The sequence below is a fragment of the Oxyura jamaicensis genome, chromosome 5 (assembly GCF_011077185.1).
Source record: "Oxyura jamaicensis isolate SHBP4307 breed ruddy duck chromosome 5, BPBGC_Ojam_1.0, whole genome shotgun sequence".
In the NCBI taxonomy this organism is placed as follows: Eukaryota; Metazoa; Chordata; class Aves; order Anseriformes; family Anatidae; genus Oxyura; species Oxyura jamaicensis.
In genome coordinates, this window is record NC_048897.1 from 55,587,885 (window position 1) to 55,614,843 (window position 26,959).

Below are 26,959 nucleotides of genomic sequence, written 5' to 3' on the forward strand. Positions count from 1 at the left end.
AAGTTGGTGGTTTTTTTTTTGTTTGTTTGTTTGTTTGTTTGTTTGTTTGTTTTCTTATGTTTCTTTCTTTTCCTCGTTTTCAATTTTTAAGCTGTTGTTGCCATGGGTTTCAAAGTACTACACCTTTCTTTTCAACAGCAGGCTACAGAGCATTCAGTTTACACAGTAAAACTATCTTAATGTCTCTAGACACAAAACCTACAAAACTGAGTGAATGATACATTTAAAAGGCTGTAATCTCAACAACCCCATCATAAAACTTCAATACTTCCATAAAAAATACCAAGGCTCTGCATGCTCAATTCATTTTGCAGGAACAGCCTATGGCTGCCATGAATTATGCAGCTACAACTTCAATAAGTATTTCCAAGGAAACCTGGTGACATGAGATCTGTTTTTTACCACGTCTTGATCAAGATATACATGCAGGGATGTCCAGGAAGCCTTTTGTTAGAATTCCATTATCATACTCAATATTAGGTGGGAGAAAACAGCTTTCCTAACACAAGGTTCAGCCAAGTCTCTGGATAGGGTTCTATCTGCTCTTTCAGGTATGGTTTAGTCCTCATAGAGATACACAGGCCAGCGTGGTTCTTTCTGCAATTACTCAGACTATCCACAGTATTTGCAAAGTTTAAAGTACAATTTGCTTGTCCAGTAAGACTTCCTTCCTCTAGTGTCTATTTACACAGAGAGACAAACACCAGCATCTGTACCACTCTTACACTAAAGCCCTAAAAACCTCATTCCTAAATCCTTGGAGGAAAGAGTTCTGCACCAGCTTTAATATGTAGCAAACAAAGCATGTGGACAGGATGTTTTGAACACTCGGCTATTATACATGGACATGTATTTTACTTTTCAAATTCACAGAATATAGTGAAAATAATTTATGTCAGAGCAGAAGCCCCACAAGAACACAAAGTACAACTGGAGCATTTTCATTTAGGAATGGGAGCAGAGGAATGTTGCATATATGGGCATTGGCTCTGCTCTCGAGTCAATGGAGAGAAAATACATTTCCACTTCCTTTCAGCTGCATACTATTTGAATATTGCAACTAATTGCCCTCCGTAGATAGGACACTATTGCATAAGAGATGCTGAAAAAATAGCAAGACATGGGCATTCCCTTGAACTTCATACAGAGAATAATTAATAGAAATTAGCATTGCTTCCTGGCTGCTTCAATTTGCAGCCGTGGCACATCCTCACCCCTGAGCACTGTGCAGGATGGCTATGCTGCCTGCACTGACGGATGGAACTCTGCTTGGGCACATGCTCAGAGATGGAATGGCTTGAGCAGCAACACTTAGCCCCAAAGCAGTCTCCAGAAAAACAAAGATCTCTAGGTTCTCAGTAACCTCCCAGCGCAGCCCCGGGTCAAATAGCTATGAATAGCTATGAATGCAAGCAGGGCTTGTAAAGAGGAGAAAAAAATATTTTGTAGCACAGGGCAGAACCCCATGGCACCTGTTTCAACAATGACTCAAAAAAAAAAAAAAAAAAAAAGAGAGATATGTCATCTAAAAATAATGGACTAAAAATATTACACTTACACAGTGTTTTCCACTGTTTGGGACTAAGTCCTGCCTTTCATTTTGACATCAGTTTGTAGGTGAAAAGGCACCATGTCAGGACGATGCTAGAGTCACTTTGCCTCAGAGAAGGAGTCACAGTGGAATTGCTCTGGACCAATGGGATCTACAATGTATGCCTGAACAGCAGGTAGCCACAGGGTATCCCACAAGACCTCTATCCCAACTACTCCACCGCTCCTTTGGTTTAGGAAGGAGGTGGGCTAAGAAAAGAGGTGTGGGCAATATTTGTTCCTACCAGGTCATAGACAGCTCAAGGATTGCTACTTTAAGTGAGTTAGCAAGGCTGGAAGTAAGTATTCTTCAGACATGTACAGAGAAGAAAGTGCTGCTCCTATAGATGACACAAAGCTTCTACACCAAAAAGTGCTTTTAATTTAACCACAGCAAAATGAACTACTATTCACAGTGAACGCTCAAGTAGCTGAGATAATACGTTATCCCAATTCTTACTGCAAAATCATTATCTTAGAGTTGATGTCGATGGGCTACATGAGAGCAACATTAGGTCATTTCATGCCAAATCAACACCTGCAGCGATGTTTTATCATCTGTTGAAGCAATAAAAAATTATTTTCCAATCAGAACATTAAGAAATCCTTGCTTGCTATAGTTGCAGGTTCCTTACAACTCTCTTCATCTTTCCCTGCATTACAGCCATTTGTAAGATCTATCACGTATGGACGTTTCCTCCAACTACCCCCCAGACTAACTCTGGCAAACTCCACAACGTACACAGAGGTCTTTTTGTCTCTTACGAAATGCAGTCACTCTTCCATGGTAGCACAGCATACTTGTTACATGCAGCAATAAAACCTCCACATCACTGGAAGTTATAAAAAGATACAGCACACAGAACATGTTACTGCAGTCATGACAGAAGAGTTCTTGGCAGTGTGGCATGTTTTATAGTTTGAATTACTTTAAAATGAAAGGGAGAGCATCTGCTCTTTTTAGACTAACACTGCAGAAGGTACAGCGATAAAAGTGAGAGTAGAATGGATCCTTCAAATCTACTGTATTTAATTAATTGACAACAGATTTGCTTATCCACGGTATTATTCTCAGTAGAAAATGTTGAACACAATGCAGATAACTTTCTATTACTTCTAAACAAAGATAAGAAATTCTTCTTGCAGATTGACAGAGCAATGTCTAACAAACCTGCCAATTACCAAACCGAAATGACAATGTGCAATTTTTTTTAATCTTTCAAGTCTTTTTCTATAGCTCATCAAGAAAACACATTTTGCCAATGAGAAGCTATTTCCAGTATTTTCCCAGCTAAGTGTTATGCAGATACCATCAAAACAAAGTATCAGATTAACCTTCTGATTAAATCAATTAATTCAAAACCAAAATTTTTATCAAATTCATATCAGGAACTCATAAGACTTCTAAAATGGAGAGACGTTGACCCAATACAAGTTCTGCACTTGAGCAGGAGCTATCTTCTCCCAAAAAGGAGGGCAGACTAGCTAACATATAACCTTTGGCCAGGCAAAAGCACTGCTGCCTTCTGCTTTGCATGGATGGGGGCACGTCTCCTCAGTTTACCCCTCCTCAGTAGTCCACTCCTGTCACCACAGCGAGGGGTTAAGCTTCTCAGGAGGAAATAAGGAGTTATAGAAGACATCCCCCAGTCACGCTGAAAAACATCAGTCACACGCTTTTCTTTATGTCCATTTGCTTTTCCTCCCCTTCATTACAATCCTAGCTGTGCTTGATGCCATCAAGCCTTCTCCTACACAACACTACTACTTAGGGCTTTTGAAGGTGATCTCCCAACTGTTCCCAATCTCTGTGTGTTGGTTAGCCCTGAAGCATTCCCAAACTACACAAACTGGACCTCTTTCAGATGAAAACAAACTGGAGCAAATGCTCTAATGAGCATTCAGTCCATGGGTCAGCTATGCCAAGTGTATGGAAAAAAGCAGAAATTCAAACATGCAGACAGCATGATGTCAGGCCCTCATTTATCAGCTGATTTGCTTTACACAGCTGCTCCTGTTGGTCTGCTCTACTGCTACTGTGGATACAACCACTATGTTATAGTTGATCCCAAGAGGAAGAGAAAAGGCAGCTGATGTAAACTACTGAGGGTTAACTGAATGGAAAGAATCCAGTGATTTCAAGCAATATCAGCCAAGAGTACCTTCTTTTAGTTTAATGATGGGAGCTCAATGTTTAACAGAAAAACAGCTGCATTTCTTACTTTTCTCACCTTATTTTAACCTAGATCACCACATTTGCTGGCAACAGCTTTTCTTCATGCAAAGCTGTAAAGGTTTAGACACATCATGATTGCTGGTGTGTTCAGGGGTCTGCCAGACAGCTGCCTCTCGCTGCTGTGCCCCATCAAATACTGCAACTTCTGCTCTTGCCAACCAATACCCTCCATACCGGCTGGAAAATCCCCCCTGTAATTTCCACTGGATTTTATGGTACAAATGAACTTCTTTACTGGACCTTTAATTGCTTAGTGAGCCAGCAGAAGACATTACTGCTGGGTCTTACCTTCAGAAATGACCATTTCCTGGTGCTATGGGTAGTATTTATAATGTAGCTGCTTCTGCCTTTACAAAGGGATAATCTTTTGTATATCCCCTTCAGTTGTACCCTATAAAATACCCAATACCTTCTTTCTCCAAATAATCATCTCTATTTGCTATATCCCAAATACTCATTTACATGCAAAACAAATTGCGTGATTCTCAAAGATGCAAGTTGGGTCTGCAGGGCTATTTTTTCACCTGAGTGAAAAGCTGATTGATCAAGTGGGCCAACAGACATTGGAGCTCTTGAACCAGGTGCAAAAGATGCCTGATCATGATGCTGGGCCTGATCCACCCCACTGGACTCTGGTATTCTCACTTTGCTGCCAATATCTGATGTAGACCTGTGCATTAAAAGAGAAAAAAAAAGAAACTTTTGACTAACAGATGAGACTTGTAGCCATACATACATGCCCGTCAGACACAGTATGACAAAGCCTGCTAGGGATATCTGATTATGCTCTGGCATGACAGAAGTTTGGAAAATGTCTGAGAATTTCTTTAACCTGGCGCTACTTTGCTCAAGCATGTCCTTACAGTTGTACAGATCCTTTGCTTACTGCATCAAGCAAACGCCTGTGACATGCAACACAAACAAACAAAAAGCTTTACTGTAGCTAATCAACACAATAGACAACCACAGACAATGGCATATCGCTACAGTGCATATGACCAGGTATCATACGGCAAGTGACTACTATGGTAAGTAGTGCAAACTACATGAGAGAGGTACTAACATCCACTGAAAAGATGTGTCCCAGTTGCTTTAGAGCTAAAACGTAATGAATAAAGAAGAGTGTGTCAGAAAACTGTATTCATATCCTGAATATTTGGATGCAGTTAGAGTATCATTTGCAGACACTCAGAAAAAAAGTTTCCTTTGGTCTCAGTGCTCCACAGCAATTCTCAGCAGGCCTGTGGTGCCTTCAAATTGCAGTTGGCATCAGGCAGTGCACAACAGCACAGTACTGAAGGCTAAATGAGCTCATCCACCACAGAAGTGCGAAAATTCCTTGAAATGCATTTTATCGACCGCCTAACTGTGAGAATATGCCAAAATGTATACACTGAGCTAAGGCAATCAGGTTTTTGCAAATAGTTGGCTTTGGAAACACAGGTGTGAGATATCTGAAAGCTAGGCACAAATCTCTGGAGCCGGGGTTCTGATAACTCATCTGTATCATGTTGCAAGTCCTTAGAATAGAGAGAAGTAGGGAGAGTAACGGTGTGAATTATCTACCGTACGTTTGCTATATGATATGCCATTATGCATTGTGTGAGTTGAGGCACTGCGAGTTTTAAAAAGAAATCAGAGCCAAGATTTCCTGATTATGTTGAAACTGATTAGCTAACAAGAGAAAATTGTTATTTCTTTCCTCTTGATGTTAAAAAGAAAATAAAAATAGTATGTTTCTCATTTCATGAGCGTTTCTGTATTAACTAGACGGGTCCTAAGTGCCACTTCAGGGTTTGGCTCAGTTCTTTTGAAAACAGTGGGTTTTAGAGTTCACACCTGAAATAAACCAAAAGGTAAATACCTCCTGAGAGAGGCAACCGCCACAGGACCGGTTCTGGGAGGGACAGGAGGAGGAGGAGATCCCATTACCATCTCAGGAAGCTGAGAAAATCTGTAAGCCTATAAAAGAGAGAGAAAGATTTTCTGAGTCAGGAAGAGATCTCATGCAAATGAAAGAGCAAAATAACCTCAGAAATCAAATACCTGTTTTGCATGCTGGCCAACAGGAAGTTAGTATTTTGTAGCACCACTAGAAATACCGATTCATTGTAGAATTTACAATGCTTGGGTGATTTTAGGACGCTGAAGAAAACATGAACAAATGTGTTCACAGAGGCAAAACAAAGTCTAATTACAGCAAAAACTTATTAAACGCTGTCTCTGTGACACCTGTAACCTTGCTGGCAAAGCAGATCTGTTATGATTATGTTGAGACTCAACAGCTGCTTTGGACCCACAGGTATAAAATGTCAGTATTTTCAGTTCCTCCAAAAGCAGAAGATTCAGTGAGCATCCTCAGAGCAGCATCTGGTGAAATGAAACTGCCTGTAAGCAATGAATATTTCAACATTTTTTTCCAGCTTTGAAGAGATGAAAAGAAAACTCTTCACAAAAACCCCAAGCTCTGTAACTTTCTAAAGCAATAATAATTCAAATTATGTTGGAAAAAGAAGAGTAACTCAGAAGAGCACACAATCAGCCCACTAACTCACAAAACCAAGCATTTTGCCTGTAGGTGTTCTGGATTTCATCACTAATACATGTGAAGGTCAAGTAACTGTGTGCATGAAAGCTGTGGCACACAACAGATGACCTTTAGGACAAAATGTCTCATCTAAATTCTCAGTAATGCTATAGATTAGAGGTTATAATTTGGCAAAATATGCTTAAAGACAGAGGGATGATTTCAATCTCTCTAACATTTCATTGACACTTTTCTCCTACACATTATGCTTTATTTATTGTTATTGTTTTATTGACAATACTTAAGAGAAATGCCCCGGTTTAGAGATAAAATCAGAGTGAGAGCAAATAACAAATTCTGGGGAGGCTCTGCAGTATCCAGATATATGCATTTGGACTAAAACTGGAGTCTGAAGTCCAGCATTGGGGCTTTGACCCTCTAAAAGAGAGGCATCTGCTTTGCCCAGAGTATCTCCCTTGGCAAACAGCAGAAAAAGCTAAAAATGTGTTAGCAGGGGATGAGTCACTCTCTATCTCCTGCTTGTTGAAAGAGCCTACAGGATTTACATGATTAGCTCAGACTTAACACCTACATTTAGGTTTGAATTTGGCAATATAAATCCCACACTAAATATCTAAAACCACTATCTAAAGTAATCATCTTTACAAATCACACTTTTAGACAGTGTTCCATTATCTTTTTTCTCAAATAGCTGCATAACTGGGTTTGCACAGAGGAAAGATAACGTATCAAATGCTGACTTTTGATGTCAACGTATCTCAGGGAAAAGCAATACATACCAAGGATCTTTCTCCCACCTCTCACCCCTGGCTCTTTTAAAGCAGGGTAAGGTCCCTCAAAGGCAAGTCTTTGAAAATCATTTTTCCCTTTCATGCCACCTATGATGTCTCTCAATATTTATTTGCAGCATGCTACAATGATATTTAAAGTATTTATTTCTTTAGGTGGAAAAATATGAAAATGCAATGGCACATTTCCTAGCCAGGAGCAGGAACTATTGATTTTTAATGAAAGAACTGTATAGAACAACAACAAAAATGCTGTTGCATCAAAGGAAGCCTAATTTATATTTCTCCTACTGGACTTGAAATGGTCTGCAATACCTCTTCTGCATCCGAAAAGCTGGCGATGCTCTCCCAGACTGAACTGAACGTCTCCTTCTGGCTCCATAATCCTTTCATCCCACATCTTGCTCTCAACATGCATTTGTACTGAATATGAAATTATTTTTCCCCTATTTTAAAGGTACAGTATACGTTTCAGAGTCATTGGTGGCTTCAGATACTATTGAGGACGACAGGATCGAAGGAGAGATGCAGACTTGGGTTTTCTCTTGTGTATTAACGCATAGCTTTGAAATGTGGACATCAAAGGAGGCATTTTAAGGAATCAAAAAGAATGATTCACAAACTTCCTGCAACTCACCCTGAAAAATTTGGGGAAAAAAAGTAAAGTAGGAAATCCAAACATTTATTTTGCTGCTTACATAGGAGATGAACAATTTTGAACGAGTGGCACCATTTTGCTAGCGGCTGGGCAGAGGGAATCCTGTTAAAGTCAAAAATCCTATTAGAAGATTTGCTGCACCTTACCAAGGCGCTGTCCACTCTGGGGGACAGCAGTCAATCCTCTGTTATGCAGAGCCTCCACAGACACCAAAATGGTCACGAGAGAAAACTTTACAATTTCCAGGCTTTCTACAGTACATTGGAATATTAGCGTTTTTCTCCTTGCAAAACAAACGGAGAATAATGTTCAGACACTGTAAAGGCCACCCTGTTGGAGGCTTAGATGAGCCCTTACGTACTAGATTGACATGACTGTAGAAGAAAGTAACTTCACTGAAATTTTTACAGTGTTGTAAAGCCAATCTGGAAAACAGAACAAAACTAACAAGCATGTAAGAAGATGCTCCTTTCAGAGAAAATTTGCCTAATTTGATTCTTCAAAATGACCTTATATATTGAAGGTGGTGCATCACTTTTTCTGATCATAAATATATAAATAAATAAAATAAAATTTACAAAAAGAAGCATTCTGAAAGGATTCCGAATGCTACTTTGTTCAAAACTGAGGACCTGTGTAATACGGAGGCTGTAATAATACTGGTAATGTTAATCACATTTCAGATTCGGGACAGACTGCACAAGTACCAGACTGCAGACCTCACACCACCCTTTCAGGAAGAAGTATCAGTGAGGGAGCCTGTTTGGGCTAAAACACCAAATATTTAAAAAGCAAAGCAAAAATTTAAAATTAGTAACTGTAGTTTAGCAGGGAAACTTTGGGAAAGCCTCTGGGTCCAGGTCATACAATGCAACCTTCCAGAAGATAAAGTCCAGCCAAAAGGGGACACCTGCACCAGTTTTGACCAGTGTCTTGTACAAAAATCAGAAGTCTAAGGTATCACCTGTCAGGATGCAGACAGGAGGAGTTTAGTCAGCACACAACAACCAAAGACTAAAGGAGAAACATTGCAGTTCACTTGAATGGTACATTTCACTGGCTGCAGTATCAAAGCCTTTTTACCACCTCCAATTTACAGATTTGTTTGTCTTGGGCTAAATTATTCGATGTTGCCTTCTAATTAAACGCCCATCTGCTTAAATCTCATCATAGGAATTAAAAGGGTAGTGGCTTTGTTTACTCACTGAATGATTTAAATAATTTGATTAGTCAATTGCAATCCAGGAAAATTGCAAACATAGATTTCAGATGGATTTGGGTTTGTTTTGTTAGCTGTACAGAGCTTTATATTTAGTTTATTAACAGTTACTAGAATTAGTTGAACTTTGATTAAACACTCACTTGACCTCTGTTAAGCGCAGAGAAGCTGCGAGGACTCCGATTCATCACCAGCCACTCTGTAAGTCTGTCCATGTCCCCCTGTACTTGCTATGCAATGCCAATTCTCCCCTCGGGATCAAACTGTGTTACTCATACTTATCTTTCCGGAGCACTAACAAAGCGAGATGGGAACTGGCCCAGCCCTGTAATAAAGAGACTCTTTTTCCCAGGCCGTAGCTCTCTGCTCAACTCAGCTACATGGATTTCCAAAGCAGTAACATGATCTGCTAAGGTACAATGCCCGTGGTCTGGCTCCTGTTGTACTCTCTATTCTATACCTCTTGCCCTCCAGCCTTTAGTATAGCAGCTGGATTTGACCCAGCCAAACATTGCTCATCCCGTTTTCAGAGGCTCCAGCCTAACGCTCCAAGTTTGCATTTTACTAAATTTTCTCTGCAAGGAGAAGGAGAGAGCCCCAGATGAAGGAGCTGTGTTATCGCAGGTTACCCAGGAGCAGCTGACAGACAGGCATTCCCACACAGGAGCTACAGAGAATTTAGGTATTAATGCTGGCACATAAAAACAAAAATGAACAAAAAGCACGTAAGGTCTCAAAAGAAAAACAAACATGGAAAAAGAAGAAAGCTATACACTCAAGAAACATACACAGCTCCTGGTGGTGGGACTAGCCAGGAGGTTCACTCCAAAAAAAAGCAAAGATCCATGACTTGGAAGAGACCTGAAGAAACCCAGCCCTGAAGAGTGGTTCTGGCCCCCTGAAAGCATCTGACAAATACTCAGGAACAGAGGGAAACACTGAGATGGAGATTATCATGCAGATTTCTGTTTTATGCCTCAACCTATTTATTATTTGTCCATTATAAAGGTAAAGAATGTCTACATTACAAATTTTATACAGCACTTGTATCTCCTCTGAAATGTCTTTGCAATAATAACATGTAAGTGATGGCTCTGAGAAGGGTGCACGCAAATTACTGGGAAATTTGTGGGATCTTGTAAAAGTTTAGAGTCCTAAGTATGGACTGTGAAGGCCCAGATCTTACAAGAGACTGATGGTCTGAAGATCTTTATACATATATTGTATCTAGAGACCTGAAAGTAAAGTCAACGTCTGCATTTGTTCCATCTAAGCAGGAAAACCCTCTTAAATCCAAATTTCAAATGATAATAGCATTATTAATGTTAACTTTTAATTGCAACTAATAAGTGAATTGCAAAAAAGGCAAAAATAAATAATACCTCGTTTGTAGAGTAAACGTCCTCCCCTGTGTAACAAGCATCCTGGTCCTCACGTACCTCTCACCCTCAAGCCTGCCAGCAGCTCCTCACTCATCCCTCAGCTCATTGAGCTGGACACCTCCGCTACAGCCACCAAACACCACTACAGCCACTGCTGCCCTACTGTCAGCCCTGCACATGGCCTGGCCCAATCCACTCCCGAGGGCTCCCCGTTTCAGCACCTCCAGAATTACCAAACAGAGGCATCCTGGGCACGCAAACAGGTGCTAAGACGTCAAGAGCAGCAATTCTTGCATATTTTTCCAGCACACAGGTCACTCTGCACACACATCTCAACTGCTTTTTTTTTTTTCAATTGCAATCCACCCTCCCTCTCCATTTGAGCACAGATGGGTAAACAGATCAGTTAAAGTCAGCTTATATTTGGGAAACTGATCAGCAGAAAACTATGAATTAACAGCCTTTATCCAAGTTCCGGTAGCCTGTGACTATCCTAGCCCATGGCAATCAATTAAAATATAAGTGTCTTTGGGGAATTCTATAGCACTATCTTGAAAACCCCAGAAAGATAACCAAATGCTTAAAGGTCCTAAATCATGCAGACGATTGAGTAATGAGTCTTGAAAAGAAAATAGTGAAGCATTCAGAAAAAAGTATGGCTATTACATTTTCTTAAATCTGTCACCATATGAGGTTTTTCAGTTCCTTTTAAAAAGACTTTCTCAAGTGTCAAAGCAATTTGACTAGCTATTAGCTGTCTCTTAAGCTTCTAATCAAATTTGAACCATAAAACGTGATTAGAAGCCGTATATGAAGTTCTTCAGACCAATTTCAAAGAGCCAAAAATATCCTTTAGCATGATTTAAACTACCAGCGTGAACCTCGGATGGCAGTGCCATTGGCTTTCACTTATGTTTAGAATAGTTCAGAAGCAGCAACCCTTAATGTATTTTTTTATTGTCATGGAAAGAATTCTTAATAACAGTTACTTGAAACTGAGGACACTTTTCTGCATTATTGTCTTATTCTAGTCAGTTAGGGACTCATTTTGAAATACATTCTTTCAAAACAATAAATTTATTTCTGACCAAAAAAAAGCCTTAAAGTGAACAACTTAAATTTAATAAGGCTTTTTTCACACTGATATTGACTGATGGGCCATTTCTCATCTGAAAGCAATCATCCTTGGTTTAGATTTGTACCTGACATATGTGGAAAAAAAGACTTTGCTGAGTTTCAGAATACATTATCTGGGAATTCAAGAGTAGCCTGACCTGCCAAGGATACCCACAGTATTACTGCTATTACTGTCTAGATACCTTCAAAATATCACCAACAAATCACATCTGTAGACATCAATTCTTAATGCCTTTATTTCTTCTGTAAGATAAGGAACTGTTACCTGCAATTTGAGGTTAGAAAGTGAAGCATAAGAAGTGTCTTACATAAGGTCAACCAAGAAACCCTCAGGACTGACCCATCTCCTGAGTCCCACGCCAACAGCTGTAACTGTAAGACTGTCAATATCAGCCCACGTTTCAGGTCACCCGGATTATTACACTTGGGTCCCTGCCTTGGTATGATGTTCCTCAGTGGTGGAACTTGTGTAGAAGTGTTGAGTGTTTTATATCCAGCTATATATATATCTGTTTTACAAAACCAGATCAACTCCAAATATGCGTTCAGTGAACAGGAGGAGACATGCAAACCAGTTCTTGATCTACTGAACAGTGCGGAGCTTAGCGCAGCCCATTCTTTCAAGCAAAACTTAGACAAGACAACCTTGCTGCTAAAATAGAGCAGCAAGAGACTTCATGCATGAGATACGTATGTGTGAGGATATATACATACACCCCACTACCCAAACCTATTTACAATAAGCATGGCTTTACACCTGGTTTTTAAGCATGTAAATGAGACTCCATCTTAAAAAAAAATATGTCTCAGAGTAGAACTACCTTTATGATATTACAGTATACTAAAGAGAAGTTTCACTTACTGGTCTTGGTAGACTGTACTGATACATTTCTGGTCTGTATGTGGGTACCCACTGCACACCCCCTCTAGGTCGGGTCATGGTACCAGGAGCGCTGGTCACCACCTCTGAGTAGGGCAAGTGTGGTGCTGAGCTGTAGGCCTCCTGCCTGCTCTGTCCTCCGTGGCCCGCAGAGGCCAGGCTGAAAGCCTCTTCCAAGAGCATATGCATCTGTTGTCGAACCTCATCAATGGAGGGCTGAGAACTTAAAGTTGAGGTCTCAGAATGACCTTTGGCCTGACGGGACCTGGTGTAGCTCCGAGGCTCATTGACACGGTCAACATTTGTTTCTTCTATAATTTCGGGCTCAGTCTGTTGGATGGAGTAAAAGTATGTATATGTAAAGCTTTACAAGACAGTATTCGTGCTGCTTCACACAAAACATTCGCAAACAGAGATATAACATACAATGTCAGGACTTGTTACAGTATAGACACATGACAAGTGTTTTAAAGGAATTATGTCACGCAGGGAAGGACAATAGCCAGGGACTCAAAGACTCTTTCACATCCTTCATTGTTTGCTGCAAAAACTAGAAGGGACAATCTGTAACATTAAATTGTTAAGGATTCACTTAAAAACAATTAGAATTAATGTTGAAATTCTTTTCTTAGTTGTTATTATCTACTGTACCAGGAGGAGTATGCATCCCTAAATAGTACCATCACTGTGAAGGACTGCTTACAAGTAGCTGCTTGTTACAGCTACACAGACTGAAATTCTTTTGTTCACTCACGCATATTAAGACTTCAGAATAATTAAAATTTGGGAGTTCTCCTGAAATTTCTAAGCCAGGAGTACCAGCAGTGACGTCACAGGATGGATTCTGTCTTTTGCAGAAAATGTCCCAAACCAGCTCAGTCATCCTACCTAGCCAGACAGCAGTTACACAGAAATTTACCCAAAACTAATGTAAAGACAGCAAACAAAGCAGGTGCTCTAACAAGCAAATAGTACTCATGCGGCTTAACGTGAAGGGTAGTTCAGTTGGAAGGAACCTTCAAAGACCACCTTGTTCAACTGCCCGATCACTTCGGGGCTAGCCAAAAGTTACACCATGTTATTGAGGGCATTATCCAAGAGCCTCCTGAACACTGGCAAGCCCGGGGCATCAACAACCTTGCTAGGAAGCCTGTCCCTTGGTTTGACCACCCTCACAGTAAAGACATTGTTCCTCATGCCCCATCTGGCCTTCCCCTGGCACAGCCTTGTGCCATTTCCATACATCCTGTCATCGTTAGCAGGGGAAGAGACCAGCACCTCCCTCTCTGCTTCCCCTCGGGAAGTTGTAGGGAACAGTGAAGTCAGTTCTCAGCCTCCTCTTCTCCAGACTAGAAGACAGAAGTGTCCTCAGCCTCTCTCATAGGATACTCCTAGAGTTACTCCTAGGATAATAAGTGCAACCAAAGAGACTCTGAAATCATACTGTCCCAATCGAATGATTAATAGCCATAGTTCTTCTGTATCCCTATGACTGTAAAAATGTCAGTGAATGGAATCCCACAAGAGACCTATCAGTACCCAGTGCTGAAATAAATCAGGTTTTATACTACAACCCCTTGGTGAAGCCATTACTGCTCTAGATTCTTTGATCCTGTTCAGTAAAAGAAAATAATGTATAAAAAAAATCATATGAACAATGGATTCTTAATAATGGGATAATATTAAGCCAGCTTTGATTTATCGGTTTAAAAGTTGGCATGAAGATTTTGGAGATGACTGGTGATAGTTTTAATAGTACTCAAGTTTTAAAATATATTTCAATTCATCCTATCACTTTCTGATGCATTTCATTTGCTTTCATAACAAAACACGTAAGCATTGTAAAGAGACACCATTCTATGTTAATGTTAACATAAAAATCTGGATATTGTTCAGACACAGTTACTATATAATACAAAGAATGAGAGTAACGTGAAGAAGGAAAATTAAGTCCTGTACAGAGAAGCAGAGTTTATGCACTTCAGGTACAACTCTGCTGCAACTGTATGTTTGTGTAAACATTAATCCAGAAGCTTATTGATGTAATTATATTAATGCAACCTATAAATAGAAGTGCATCAGTAAATTGTTTTGCATATCGCTCTCTTAGGCTTTTATAATTAGGTCGTTTTTTTCCTTTTACACCAAAACCAGATTGAATTTGTTCTGCCCTAGCATAAAGCTCATCAGCAGCTCAAAGGTTCTAGACTCTTTCATTACAGCGTTTGCTCTACTCATAATTGTCATTGTATATGCTGGAAGTAATAAAGATGTTAATAAAGTCTGCTTAATCTACTTATTAGGGAAAGGTGACAATACTAAACCCTGGTGGGATTATTTAAAATTAAAAGGTGATCTTCAATAATAATCCATTTACAAAAAGATACTGTAAAGATAAATAATTGTACTCAGAAAATCAAGCAGTAGAATTTACAAAAAGGTACACATTCTATACAGACAGGGATGTAATTATTGACCTTGTTTTCTGACCAGTATGTAGCTCCAAGAAACTGGACCACGATTCAAAGAAATACCACAGAAATCATTATATGGAATTAAATATTTTAGACAACCAGAATTGAAATATTAGATATTTTTATGTAAGGGGAACCATTTAAAATATTTTTTAAAAAAAAAAAAGAAGAAGCATTGATAGTATGGAATGGCAGATTTTGAGCTCTTACTTCCCTCTCCTACTTATAGAGCAAGGCAAAATCAGATAGAGCATAAACTCTTACGACTTTGTTGTCCATTCCAATCTAGCAATTCTTAAGTTTCTTCAAGAAAGGTAAAATTTAATCTCTTTTCTTATTAAAAAGGATAAATAAAAATCCACCACCGTTTATCATGGTTGGGAAGTTAAGCTTCAATACATATCCCTAGGCAGACTGGTAACAGCTCAGAAAAATAGAAAGCCATTTATTAATCTGTAAAAATCTTGTGACTTGAAGATAACTTGAGGTACCTGATTCATGAATTGGATCACTTGGAACTGCTTATAAAGCACAAATTTCACATTTAGTTGGTGGAACTTGCTGCTAAATAATGTAGTGGGAGGAGGTTAGCAGGAGTCTGAGAAGGGCGGAACCTTTAGAACACCAAAGCACATGTCAAAAAGCTGTATGAGATGTTATTAGATAAAAAAAAAAAAAAAGTAAGGACACAAGGTTCAGCATAAAAAGCAGCCCTAATTCCTAAGTACATTATATCATTAATGATCTTTTAAACCCAATTTCTCAAAAAACTGCCACATGAACTTAACGGCTAAAGAAAACAATTCAGTAAAAGAATTCTGTTGGACCAATGCCTCAGCTGCAACTGTCTGAAGTATGCTCCTCTCCAGAGGTCAGATTTACAGGGGTGTTTAGATGCACCACGGGTGAGATCAGCATGGATTCCATGCATGAATATAGATTTAAGCGCCTGTGGGTATCCTGGGAGACCAAGCCTGTCAGATGCTTGGCAAAGCGCCGAGGTAGCTCGAACGGGAGCGAGGGAAATCAGCCCACGCTGCAAGCTGAGGCTGAGGAACTAGATTTCAACATCCTGTTCCATTTTCCCATGACATTTTTCTGCTTTCAGACAGAAAATACTTCCACTGATAGAAGAGGTGCACTGCAGTGAATCTGCAGCACATCAGGCAAAGAGAACTTTATGTAACCTATCGCTAGGAAAAGACTCTGTCAGGGACAACTCTCCCTGCTACAACGTGAAACAAAAGGCAAAGGCAAACTTAGGTGCAATATGCACAGATGTCAGAGACTGTACATTTTTTCAAGTGCGTAATAAATTCATTATGCTACTTCCAGGGCTTTTAGCAAACTTCCTTGAAAATCTAGTTTTATAAATTATAATACACACAACTTATTCAAGTATATTATTGAAATCTTCAGCTAAATACTTATGGCATATTCTTTTTGCACTAGTGGCAGGAGGCCAACGCTGCTGCTAGAATGCTTTCAATATTCAATTCAGAAAGATTTTACCATGAAAAACTACCTTCTACTACCATATTTTAAAATTCCATGATTTTCTTGAAACATATGATTTTCAGGATTCACAGGAAAGTCCAGCTTGACAATGTTTTCATTTTTTAAGAAAACTCAAGTAAGAAGAGAAACATGTAAGTGCGGAAAAAATCCTTCCTTCTTTTTGCAAAATGTAAAGCCTGTTGCAACTCTGGATTTTTAACAGCTATTCCTTTCTTTTTCCAGGAAGGTACACTGTATTCTAATGCCTCAAAAAGCAGTGAGGCAGTCATTCCAATTACATGGCACAACACGACTCATACAATCTGATGGGAAGTGTCAACATACAGGAAATCTCTTAAGAAATCTGGCACATACAACATGCCCCGAATAATTCTGTAAAAGAATTAAACTTTCCCAAACACATTCCGTCACCTTGGTGAATTCCTTCACCTTGCTAAAAATATATCCCTGCCAGCTGAGAGAATTAACAATTAAGCCCCCCACAAAATGCTTGTTTAAAAGATGTTACAGTTTAGAGAATGGAAAACCACCAGATGAACTTCCTTGTTTTCCAGAAATGCTTAGACCTTTTCTAGAAATTCATCTTCAGGGATGGCTGAGCATTTTGTACACAAGGTGGACTGAAAAATTCTACTTTGCACTACTCGTATATTCAGTTTGGGTGTATGCTGTGTAAACTTTTAACTAGTGTATGTTCAGATTGTGTAAGACAACTAATTTAGCCTTATGTTGGCTGTGTGAGTTCCTCAGACCAGAAACCAATGCAGAATTTACTGTCTGGTTTTGAAATTTACCTATTCAAAACTCTCCTGGTTCTGATAGAGTAAGAGGAGATTGAGAGTATGGCCAATAGCTGTTCCTAGGGGGTTTCCACAAACCACTGATAGCTAGACTTAAATGCAATTCCTCCTAGTTGGTTATCCATTCTTCTGAATCGAGAGAGTAGCATAAGGGATATAGAAAAAAACAGAGGATTTTACTTACAACAAAGATATTGGTGTCCCGTAAGTAGCTGCATACTTGAACGAACTATCTAAATTCAAAAATCAATATTTTTGTGAAATATGAGTTTCAAGGAGAATGTTTCGTATTTGTTTCTTTTCCGACTGTAAAATGATGTGCAGATATAAAGTACATTCAAGCGTCTGTGCCCTGAGTATCCTAAGCCTTTTTCAGGATGTTGAGTACACATAATGTACTGGAATGTTAAGTACCCCAGGGCACCCTCGCTTGGAGCTTATCAACAGTTTCTTGTTTTCAGGAATAGGCTAAGACTTTGCTGAGCAAAGTTCACTGGACATATCTAATAAACTTACATCATATCCACTGTTGCGGATTCCACGCCTAGGTCTTTCTCGAGTCACTAGAAGATCCATCTCAGTTTCTCCTGGGCTAGGACTGTTCAAAGACTGCCTGCTTCTGTATACAGAGTTCTTCATCTGTTGCCTAGAACACATCAAACAAGAAAACAGTAAACCAAAAAGGATACAAGCAAAATAAATGATTATTCTAAAATTGTAAGGTTCATAAAAATGCAAATTATTATAGGATATTCTTTTAATGTATATGGAATTCCTAGAAATCAGTTACATTATAAAGAGAACATGTATTTTGCTTACTGTTAAAGAAAATAGAACTAAATAAAAGACACGGGCATCGCATGTGGGAGCATATCAGATGAAATATGTCCCAAGAACATATCAGAACCCTCTTAGTCTTAGCTGGGATGACTTAAATTAATAAAAAATAAATAGGTGCTGTTGCCAAAAATAATAGCACCTTCCACACACTCAGATGCAGAGCAGAGATTTTGGTTGCTAATCCTGAGTAATGAGAAAGAAGCGGAACAACACTCCATTGCAATGAACACACAGCGAAGTGTATGGGAAAAGAGGCAGGAGTGGGAGGGAACTGCTTGCAAGATGCTGCTTTTAAATAGCCCGTTTGGTAACTGGCCACAGCTTTAATAGAGAGCTGAGATTAAACCATTTCCAACATAGCTCTGAGCAGCACTGGGGCAAAGAAATCCCTAGACATTCAGCTTTTACCACCATGAGCTCAGAAGCAAGGGAAAACAAAGGTACCAAGTAGAAAACCAGCATATCATTCAATATCCCAAATACTGACATAATCATTTATTTCCTTGCTATTGGTTATAAAAAATAAAAATTCCTCTGTAAGATGCAGAACATATCTGTAAATAAGTACTTAGCAGCTGTTGCCAAATTTTGCCACAGGAACTTCATGTTTCATCAAACCACATCTTTTAAGGTTACCTCTAAACCAATGAAGTGTAGGAGATGCTGTTCTCATAGTTTATCTGGCTATTAGTCATTTTCTTGCATGTATCAGAGAAGCACTCCTCCCATCACGGGTCCCTAACAGGTCAAATAATGATATGCCAGTTTCATTGATTAACATTGTAATTACAAACTTGTGAAAGCCTAATATGAATTTATCTTTGCCTGGTCATGCTCTTTTTTTCTGCTTTGGGAAACTGTTCCATTCCAAATATTAAAAGTCGATCAGGCCATCTCACATGTCTGCATTGCTTGTTTTGTACAGCGGCCTGACAGCAATCGTAGCGAAGTAACAAATCTTGCACTATTCTATCTGAATTCATGCTGTCATTCTACATTTGCAAGGTAAGATTTATCCCAATTTCTTCAAAGAGACCAATGAAAGATTGTTTACACCAAAATACTTCCTTTGTGCTATCAGCTGGATCCCCAACAGCAACAGGGGACCACTGGACCCCAGCCCTGGGCTCTGTGCTCAACAGGTAACGGTAAGAGATACGGCAAAGGTGTAACAACCCAGAACTGTCTGGGACTTCTTCAGTGTCTGCACTCAGGTCAGATGGACAACTATCCCCACTTGTCAGGAGATACTGATCTTTCCTCTGGCACTTAGAGCTAACAGTTCCCAACTAATCTCACAGACTGACTGGAAACTTGCACTAATTCTTGCTTTCCCAAGGTTGCCGTGGGTAGCTGCTACTGCCCAAGTAGTAGTATTGCAGTAATGCCGCGTGTGAACATTGTTTTGCTCTGTTACTCTTGAGAAAATAAAAATATCCTTACTGTATCACATTCATCCAAGTTCATTTTTACTTTTGACAAGTTCAAAAATGAATAAAGGACATTTGTCCTAAAAAGGAGAAACATAGTATTTCTTATTGTTAAACTGGGAGAGATTTATAAAGAAAAATTCAAAAATCACAGCATTTAAATAGATTTTGGTGACCAGCTCCTACAGATTCCCCAGGGCATCTTGGAGGTAGAAGACAAGAGGTTGAGGTCAACAAGTTTTCAAAAATCCAGGAAGACTGACATGCACATGAATCAGGAAGGATAAAAGTGTACGACAAAAAAATAACAACAGCGACCAAGTTTCATACTTCTGATTAAACTAAGCACTAAGTAAATCAGATCTGATGATCTTTATGTTCCTTCATTAAAGGTCTCTAAAATTTCATAGATGATTTACTATCGGTCCATCACTACTTGGTCGATGCGCCTATGATGTATCTTCTAAGGGATTCAAACGCACACCTCTCTAACACATGCAGATTCTTGACCTGATTACGAACTATTAAGGAATAACCCAGAATAGCATGTATCATCAGTAAGCTCCTAAAAAATTGTCTTGAGATTGCCAATTAGCTCATTTAAGGAAGTTTTACTAATGAGAAAGGAGGTATGAGAGCTAACAACTGGCATTCAAATGGGTTAGCAAGTGCCTTCTGGGAACACAACTGGAACATTTTAAAACATGAACTTTATGGTACAGAAGACTCATTGGAACTAAGAGCACAAAGCTGCTTGTTCTTGAACAAATCCAATTTAAAGAGGTGGTGTTTTGTAGATCACTTTTCAATACCATTTCAAAGAAAACCAAAATGTTAATGTGATCTATAATAATGTAATCAACTGCATCTTTATTATCTGATATGTTTTGGAAATGCTGAAATAACATGATTTAAATTAGTGGAATATATGCAAAACAGAAAAAAAGTACAATAGGCCTTTTCCATAGAAACTCTGAAATCTTTGATTTACTCCTAAATGATATTATTTTTAAAAAGTGTAAACCATTTTAAAGTATCTTTTTAATTGCTGAACTGTAATGATACAAACTAATGATACAAAGCAGAAAACATTATATATCAAATCTTTTCAATTTTATGCTAGCCTAGATTGCTTTAAAAGCATTTTTATCTCTTTACAGAAACACATTTTTATTGATTCATTTACCAATAACATAAACCACATTACCTTTAAGTTTTATTCAAGGTTTTCATCCAGAAGTATGTCATTTTGGCTATCTTACTTTTACTTAAAAAACAAAGACAATAATGCTGTGAGGTGTATTGCAGCACATTAAGTTCAGCTTGAAATCTGCATGTGGCAGTGTTAGTACAGACTTTGGAACATAATTGTTTGCAAAAAAAGTTCTGAAACATCTGTGAAGTTCCCAAAATGCTCAGTGTCTTACAGCAAAAAGCATCCAAAATGGTTCTCTCTCCATATGTAGGGCTATAGACTACACATTCCAGAAGTACATCCAAAAGACAGCCTTTTGTGGTTCAGCCACAGAAGGGAATCATTCCTCTAGAGCTCTATACCTGCCTTCAAGCGGTTTCTATCATGCTAGTGATCACTATCTCAAATAGGCTATGACAGATTTACACAGAAGCACACAGAAAAAAAATGTTTTCCAGAACCTTTCAGCAGCACACAGGCACACGAACAAACAAACATTGGTATATTAAACAAAAAGCAGATGGTTAGCATTAAAGCTTCACATGTGAATGTTTCAAGCATTTCCTACATGGCACGTGACACACAATAAACATCCAAAGTAACACCTCAGTTCTTCACTGTACATGCAGCACAGCCAAATAAAAGTTTCTACTTGTTTCATTCATATCCCCTTGACCAACTGTGCAGACAGCACCGGACTCCTGTGTGCTACAGGTTCAGTATCCTACCTTTCCAGTGCATTTGAAGCAACTTGTTCCTTTCTCACTAGGAAACTGCACAAGGAAATGATGCTGTGGGCACTCCAGCAAGGACACAACATACATTTTTTCTTCACCGGACAGTGCAACACAGAGACACAACCCATCAAGGGCAGTATACATTCTGTCATTTAACTCTAGGCCTGTAGAAGTACAGGTCACAGTTTTTGCCCATATTCTGAGCCAACATTGCTTTCATAGTTCCCATTGGAGTCTTTCTCATCTCTATGCCCCAAGGGTAATTGCTGAAGTTGCACTGCATGCAAAGACTGTGTCATCACTGATGCTTTGATTGCAGTCATGATTTACACCTATACAAAAACTTTGGTCTGAACTTTCCAGAGAGGGGATACAAGACTATACCTCAAGGCATAAATGCCTTTTCCAAAGGAAATGTACTTCAGTATCTCTTTCCTTTCACGGATCAACTACTGCTGATCCCTGGTGATAGCAAGAACCAGCGCTTTCACGGTGGGAGGTGTAATGACAAGCACACTCTTTAATAAGACTTCCCCCCTCACACCTCCACCACCCCTAACAAGGAGGCATATGCATGCTTTGCCATCCTTCTCTCGGGCTGCGCTGGGGTAGGACTGCTGCAGTCTCCTCTTTGGAATGCGTCAGCCTATGTTTCAGGGAGCACCAGTGACAGAGCAGGTCCACCCACCTCCTCAGGCAGAGTCAGCATCTACGCTGCCCCCTCATTTCTAAAATAGGGAGACGTATACTACTGGCATGCTATCTTCAGGAGACAATGAAGTGTTAATCAAACCTTAGCACTGATATACAACATGCCAGTTTCATGGCACAGATGAGAAAATTATGACATTCTCTGTTTAAGGCACAGGACGGTCACCAACCACAGGCACACACACATCCTTAGAGATATTCCTGCAGGAGTTACTGAAATACATAGGCAATGTACTGGCTGCGTTCCCTTATGCCTACTGCAATAGTTATAGTCAGATAAAAATTAAGCAAAAAGAATAACACCACTGACTGAACTTTGGAAAAGAATTAATTTGGATGCTAACTTCCTGGCTTAAGTCCACTCTCTGTATTACTGAAGAAATTACTACTACTTTTTCTATTTACCTTACTTGGAAAATGACTCAAAAGAACTTGCAACAGTCCCTTCCCTTATTTCTTTGCCTTTCCATTTCTTTTTAGCTACATTGCAGTTTTACCAAATTACATGCTTTCATAAATGAACATGAGCTATATCATTTTTTTCCATGAAGTAGGAGGGACCAGTGGATCTTATAACAAGCAGTTGCCTCGTTAAGAACGGACCTTTTGATTCCCTACAACCCCTAGAGAGCAAGTCTCCTCCTAGAGAACTGCATGTAAAAAGTCTCACCTGTTCTTAGGCTCAGCAAACGGAGATGATCCATCTGGATCTGGATCCAAAATGTGGTCGATTTCTTTCTGCTTTTTTTCATACATCCTTTTTCTGTCTGTCAGCCCCTTGTTGTTATCAACCTGCGGGAAATCATAGTACCCCTTCCTCTTGGCTTTCAAGCGCAGCTTGTTGCGGTAATGTTCTATATCGGACTTCTGCTTCAAAGCCTTGTTCACCTAAAAGGCAAACAGACATTTAACGGGTGGTGCTGGGCTGACTACTTCCAAATGGTATTGTTAGAGCGTGTTTGATGCGCTTCGTGTGTCATTTTACAGAGCGCTTTTTGTACCACACCGTGCCATCTGTAAGCAGCGAGGAACTGCAAGTGAACAGAGTTGCTGCATTTTTTATGGCTTGGCAGATGGTTAAATAATTTTAGCCTAAAAACTATGTACCATCACAACAGTGACTCAGATACACCCACTGAAGAAAAACACTGATGATGTTAGCCAACTGCTGTGACCCAAAGCTGTACTTGCCTTTGGGCACTACCGGGAGAACTCACTGATGAAAACGACTGTAGGGTCCATGAAGTACTGAGACATCACCTCTGGCTAAACGAAACCTTAAATAAGCCATCACTGATGGCTGGGGAAGTATTCTAGTGAAATACCTTTCATCACACGTTCTTCTAACTTGTATGGTTTTCTTACAAATCTGTTACGGGTCCCTGTCAGAGACACAACCGTAAAATAAAAGGGTGTTTGGTCTGACTGGTGCAGGTCAGGTTCCTATGGACACACCTAAATATTACAAAGATTTCCCTCCTGCATAATATTGTCAGTTACATGAAAATTAGTAATTTACTTGGGATTTGTTCATTTCAAAGTCAAATTCTATAATCTCATAACTTCCAAGATATGTATGTACAGAAATTAGATGCTGAATTCTAAATAAGCCCTTCTTTGCATTTAGAAACTGAGTGGCATATCCAGGCTTCGTGCAAGTATGAAACAGAGTACGACTGACTGCTCTAAACCAGACCCATGTAGCAAAGTGATGACACTATCTTTTAATGTCTTTCTGGCAGCAGCCCTCAGAGGTGTTTGTTCAACAGTACTGGGGACATTCTGACTGATCTGTAAATGACTGTTGCAGGGCAAGTTTGCAAACAAGAAACCTTATGGCTTGTCCCCATCATGTTTAACAACTAAATGTAATCCTAAATCCTTTGTAAACAGACCATTCAACTAGATCTCATAAAAACATAAATAATCATGCAAGTATTGGAGTCAAAGAATGGTTCTGGTCAGCACTGGGATCAGACACTTGTGCCATCGCACCTTGTTCCCAAGGAACATCTGTACCCTCTGTGCACCAGCTGGAGTGCAGACTAAGCAAAGCCAAGGTCCTGGCTCCATCCTTCTTCCTTTGAATGAGATGTATTGCTCAGTATAGAAGGTTAGCGTGGGACCCAGATATCTACATGTATTTCCAAGTTCAGCCTCAGATTTAATGTGGACAAAGAACTTAGTCTGCTCTCTGTCTTTATTACTTATTTCCTTAAAACGTTTATGATAAAAGAGAAGGATATTGAGAAGGCAGGAATACAGAAAGTTGCCTCTTCCAAGGTTAGATGCATTCAAAGATGTATTATGAAAACAGATCTTAAAAATCTCGGTCCTTAGAGCTCATAATGCTAATGGGACTTTACATAGCATCAGGGTGAAAAGTTCCTACCAGTCCTCAACTAGAACAGGCTTAAGATTGTGCCACCTTTGGATGCAGCCAAGGAAATAACTGCAGACTTTATCAGACGGTCCTTACCTCTCCATTAATGATGGCAGATTCCTGGCTCCTATCTGACGCAGCGTGAACAGCAGGTAGTGCCACGGGTTTGATAGCTATCAGCTGTACTGATCCAGAAGAGGTGTCAAAGGGGTCAATGGCAGATTTGGCAATGTTATCAAAGAGAATGCCTCCTTCCTCTTCATCGCTGATAGGCACTAAAGCACATCAAACTTTCTTAGCACAAAGACATGTACTTTTACCGCATGTATAAAGATGAAAATCAGCAAGCACATGCTTTAGATTAATGTTGTACTCAGTCCGCTCCAGAGGCAGACCTGGGAGACATTTACACTGGAAAAAAAATCTATTAGATTACAGCTAACATAACGTATTCAAAGGATTACCTGGCATTCCCCCCACCAAAAAAAAAAAAAAAAAGGAAAAGGTTTATTTCCAATCTGCACTAATAAGATGAAAGGAAAAAGATGAACGACACAGAAAACTCAAACTAGTAATGAAACTCAAAGTACATCTTCTGCTAGGTTTCACATGGAGAAGATGTTACATCACACACATGGAAGTGTCCCTGCGCCGAGGCATCAGTAGTTTCACTGGATCTGAACAGACAATGCTTCTGTTTCAGTGTCTTAGAATGTAAAGCATGGTATTCTCAACATTTAACAAATAAATCTACTGATTTTAGCAAACGCTTTAAATTCTAAAACTGCCATCTGTTTAAAATGAAAACATTACTGTTGTGTGTTAAAACATGCTGAAGAAACTAATGGCATCCAAGTTCGTATTATTTTTTGGTTTGTAAAGCAGTATCTCCAGTGGCTTCAAAAGTAAACCACTAGATTTCTTGAGATAGGTGAAGGATTTGAAAATCTTTAAAATTAAATGGCATGGTGAAGCACCTTCACTTTTAGAGTTCCATATAAATGGATAATTTTCACATACAATCAGACCCCTTCTGCTCCAAATTGTGTTTGTAAGCCTGCATTACCTTGTCAGTTGCAGTCTTAACCTAACTTTATCCTCATTTTAGAATGAAAGAATGACTCTAAAGCATGAGCACAAATGCTACAAAGAGATTCTTGCGAACATTTTTGAATAATTGTGCTATTAAAGGGAAGAATGTTTGCTCCGTCTCCTAACTGACAGGAAGAGAGATCCTCTGCTATAGAACAAAGTGGTCTGCTCTAAATTTATTTCCTCTGAAAATACACTCTGTTTTAATATTTGATCACTGCACAAATTACAATGGACTTGTATAAACTCAGCAGTTTAGACAGTTAATGATTTTGATAAGAAAATATTTGACTGAGGCAACAAAATATGAGCCTACTGAGCAAGCTTATTATCTTCCTGTCTGTATTCAGTGTAGACCGGAGCTGACGCTACTTGAGCTGTTGAGAACTGTATGGGCTAAATCACCGGGTCATTAAATATTGTCCCTCCAGCTTCTGAGACCTGTCCAAATACGACAGAGAGCCTTTAGTCGGTCTGAAATCCCCTTGTTCCTTCTGGGGTTGTTCAAAGTCTGAATTTGTACGCTTGCAAAAGTGAGCAGATCACAAGCCCGGCTCACTGAAATTAATTGCCAGGCTCCCCCTGACCACCATGCTGCCAGGGCTTCATACAGGCAAAATCAGATGAACAAAGACATACTTGCCTCTGACACACAGCACCTGAAGAGGAAAGCATTTATATAGCAATGGCTATAAAAGTGAAGCATGCACATTCTTCCTTCCGAGTATCCTGAATCAGCTCAGGTCTCAGGGAAGTCACCAGCTGCAGTTTTAGTAGAGATATTTTTTTTTCTCTAATTCACTACTGAAACTTCTATGCTACTCTATCAGGGTACCTTAGTGGTGACAGGACTACCTCCAGGAAAGGAAATAGTTGTCTTAATTGTATTTTGCACAAGCAAAGATCATCTCTCTGGATTGCCACAATTCAGGTGAGCTTGGATAGTATCTCACCTGTGGCTCAAGTACCAAAAAGTCAGGGAATTGCTTCTCCTTGGCTGCTGAGTCAGTGTTTGCTTAAACCAGGCATGCACAAAACCCCTGGAAGGTGGCTAAGCATCAACTTGCAAAACATGATTTTTTTCAAACATCTTCTGTGTTTCCTACTTCACATAGAAAGCACCAAGAAGCGCAGCTCTTCCCACCCCAATGTGTCCTAGACACCGGAGTGTGGGTTGTCTCCTCAGACATTGTTTCGGGATCAGAAACCTGGAGGCTTGCTTAATCAACAGAATTCCTCTGGTTCTAAGACTCACTTAAGAAAAGGAGGAGAGGGAGAGGGAGAGGGAGAGGGAGAGAGGGAGAGGGAGGGGAAGGGAGACGAGAGGACGGGAGAGGGGAC

At 39.6% G+C, this 26,959-nt stretch overlaps 1 protein-coding gene across 1 annotated transcript in view; it reads right to left on the reverse strand.

The window, feature by feature from the left end:
- The window catches only part of KIAA1549L (KIAA1549 like), a 114,718-nt gene that overhangs the window by 9,485 nt on the left and 78,274 nt on the right, over nucleotides 1–26,959 (reverse strand). Inside the window, exons 15-20 of the mRNA XM_035327168.1 lie at nucleotides 24,623–24,801; nucleotides 22,814–23,031; nucleotides 17,747–17,876; nucleotides 12,421–12,768; nucleotides 5,691–5,788; nucleotides 4,351–4,496 (exon numbers count right to left, since the gene is read on the reverse strand). Of these exons, the coding sequence (XP_035183059.1) occupies nucleotides 4,351–4,496; nucleotides 5,691–5,788; nucleotides 12,421–12,768; nucleotides 17,747–17,876; nucleotides 22,814–23,031; nucleotides 24,623–24,801 (1,119 nt within the window). The remainder of the gene's footprint in view (nucleotides 1–4,350; nucleotides 4,497–5,690; nucleotides 5,789–12,420; nucleotides 12,769–17,746; nucleotides 17,877–22,813; nucleotides 23,032–24,622; nucleotides 24,802–26,959) is intronic.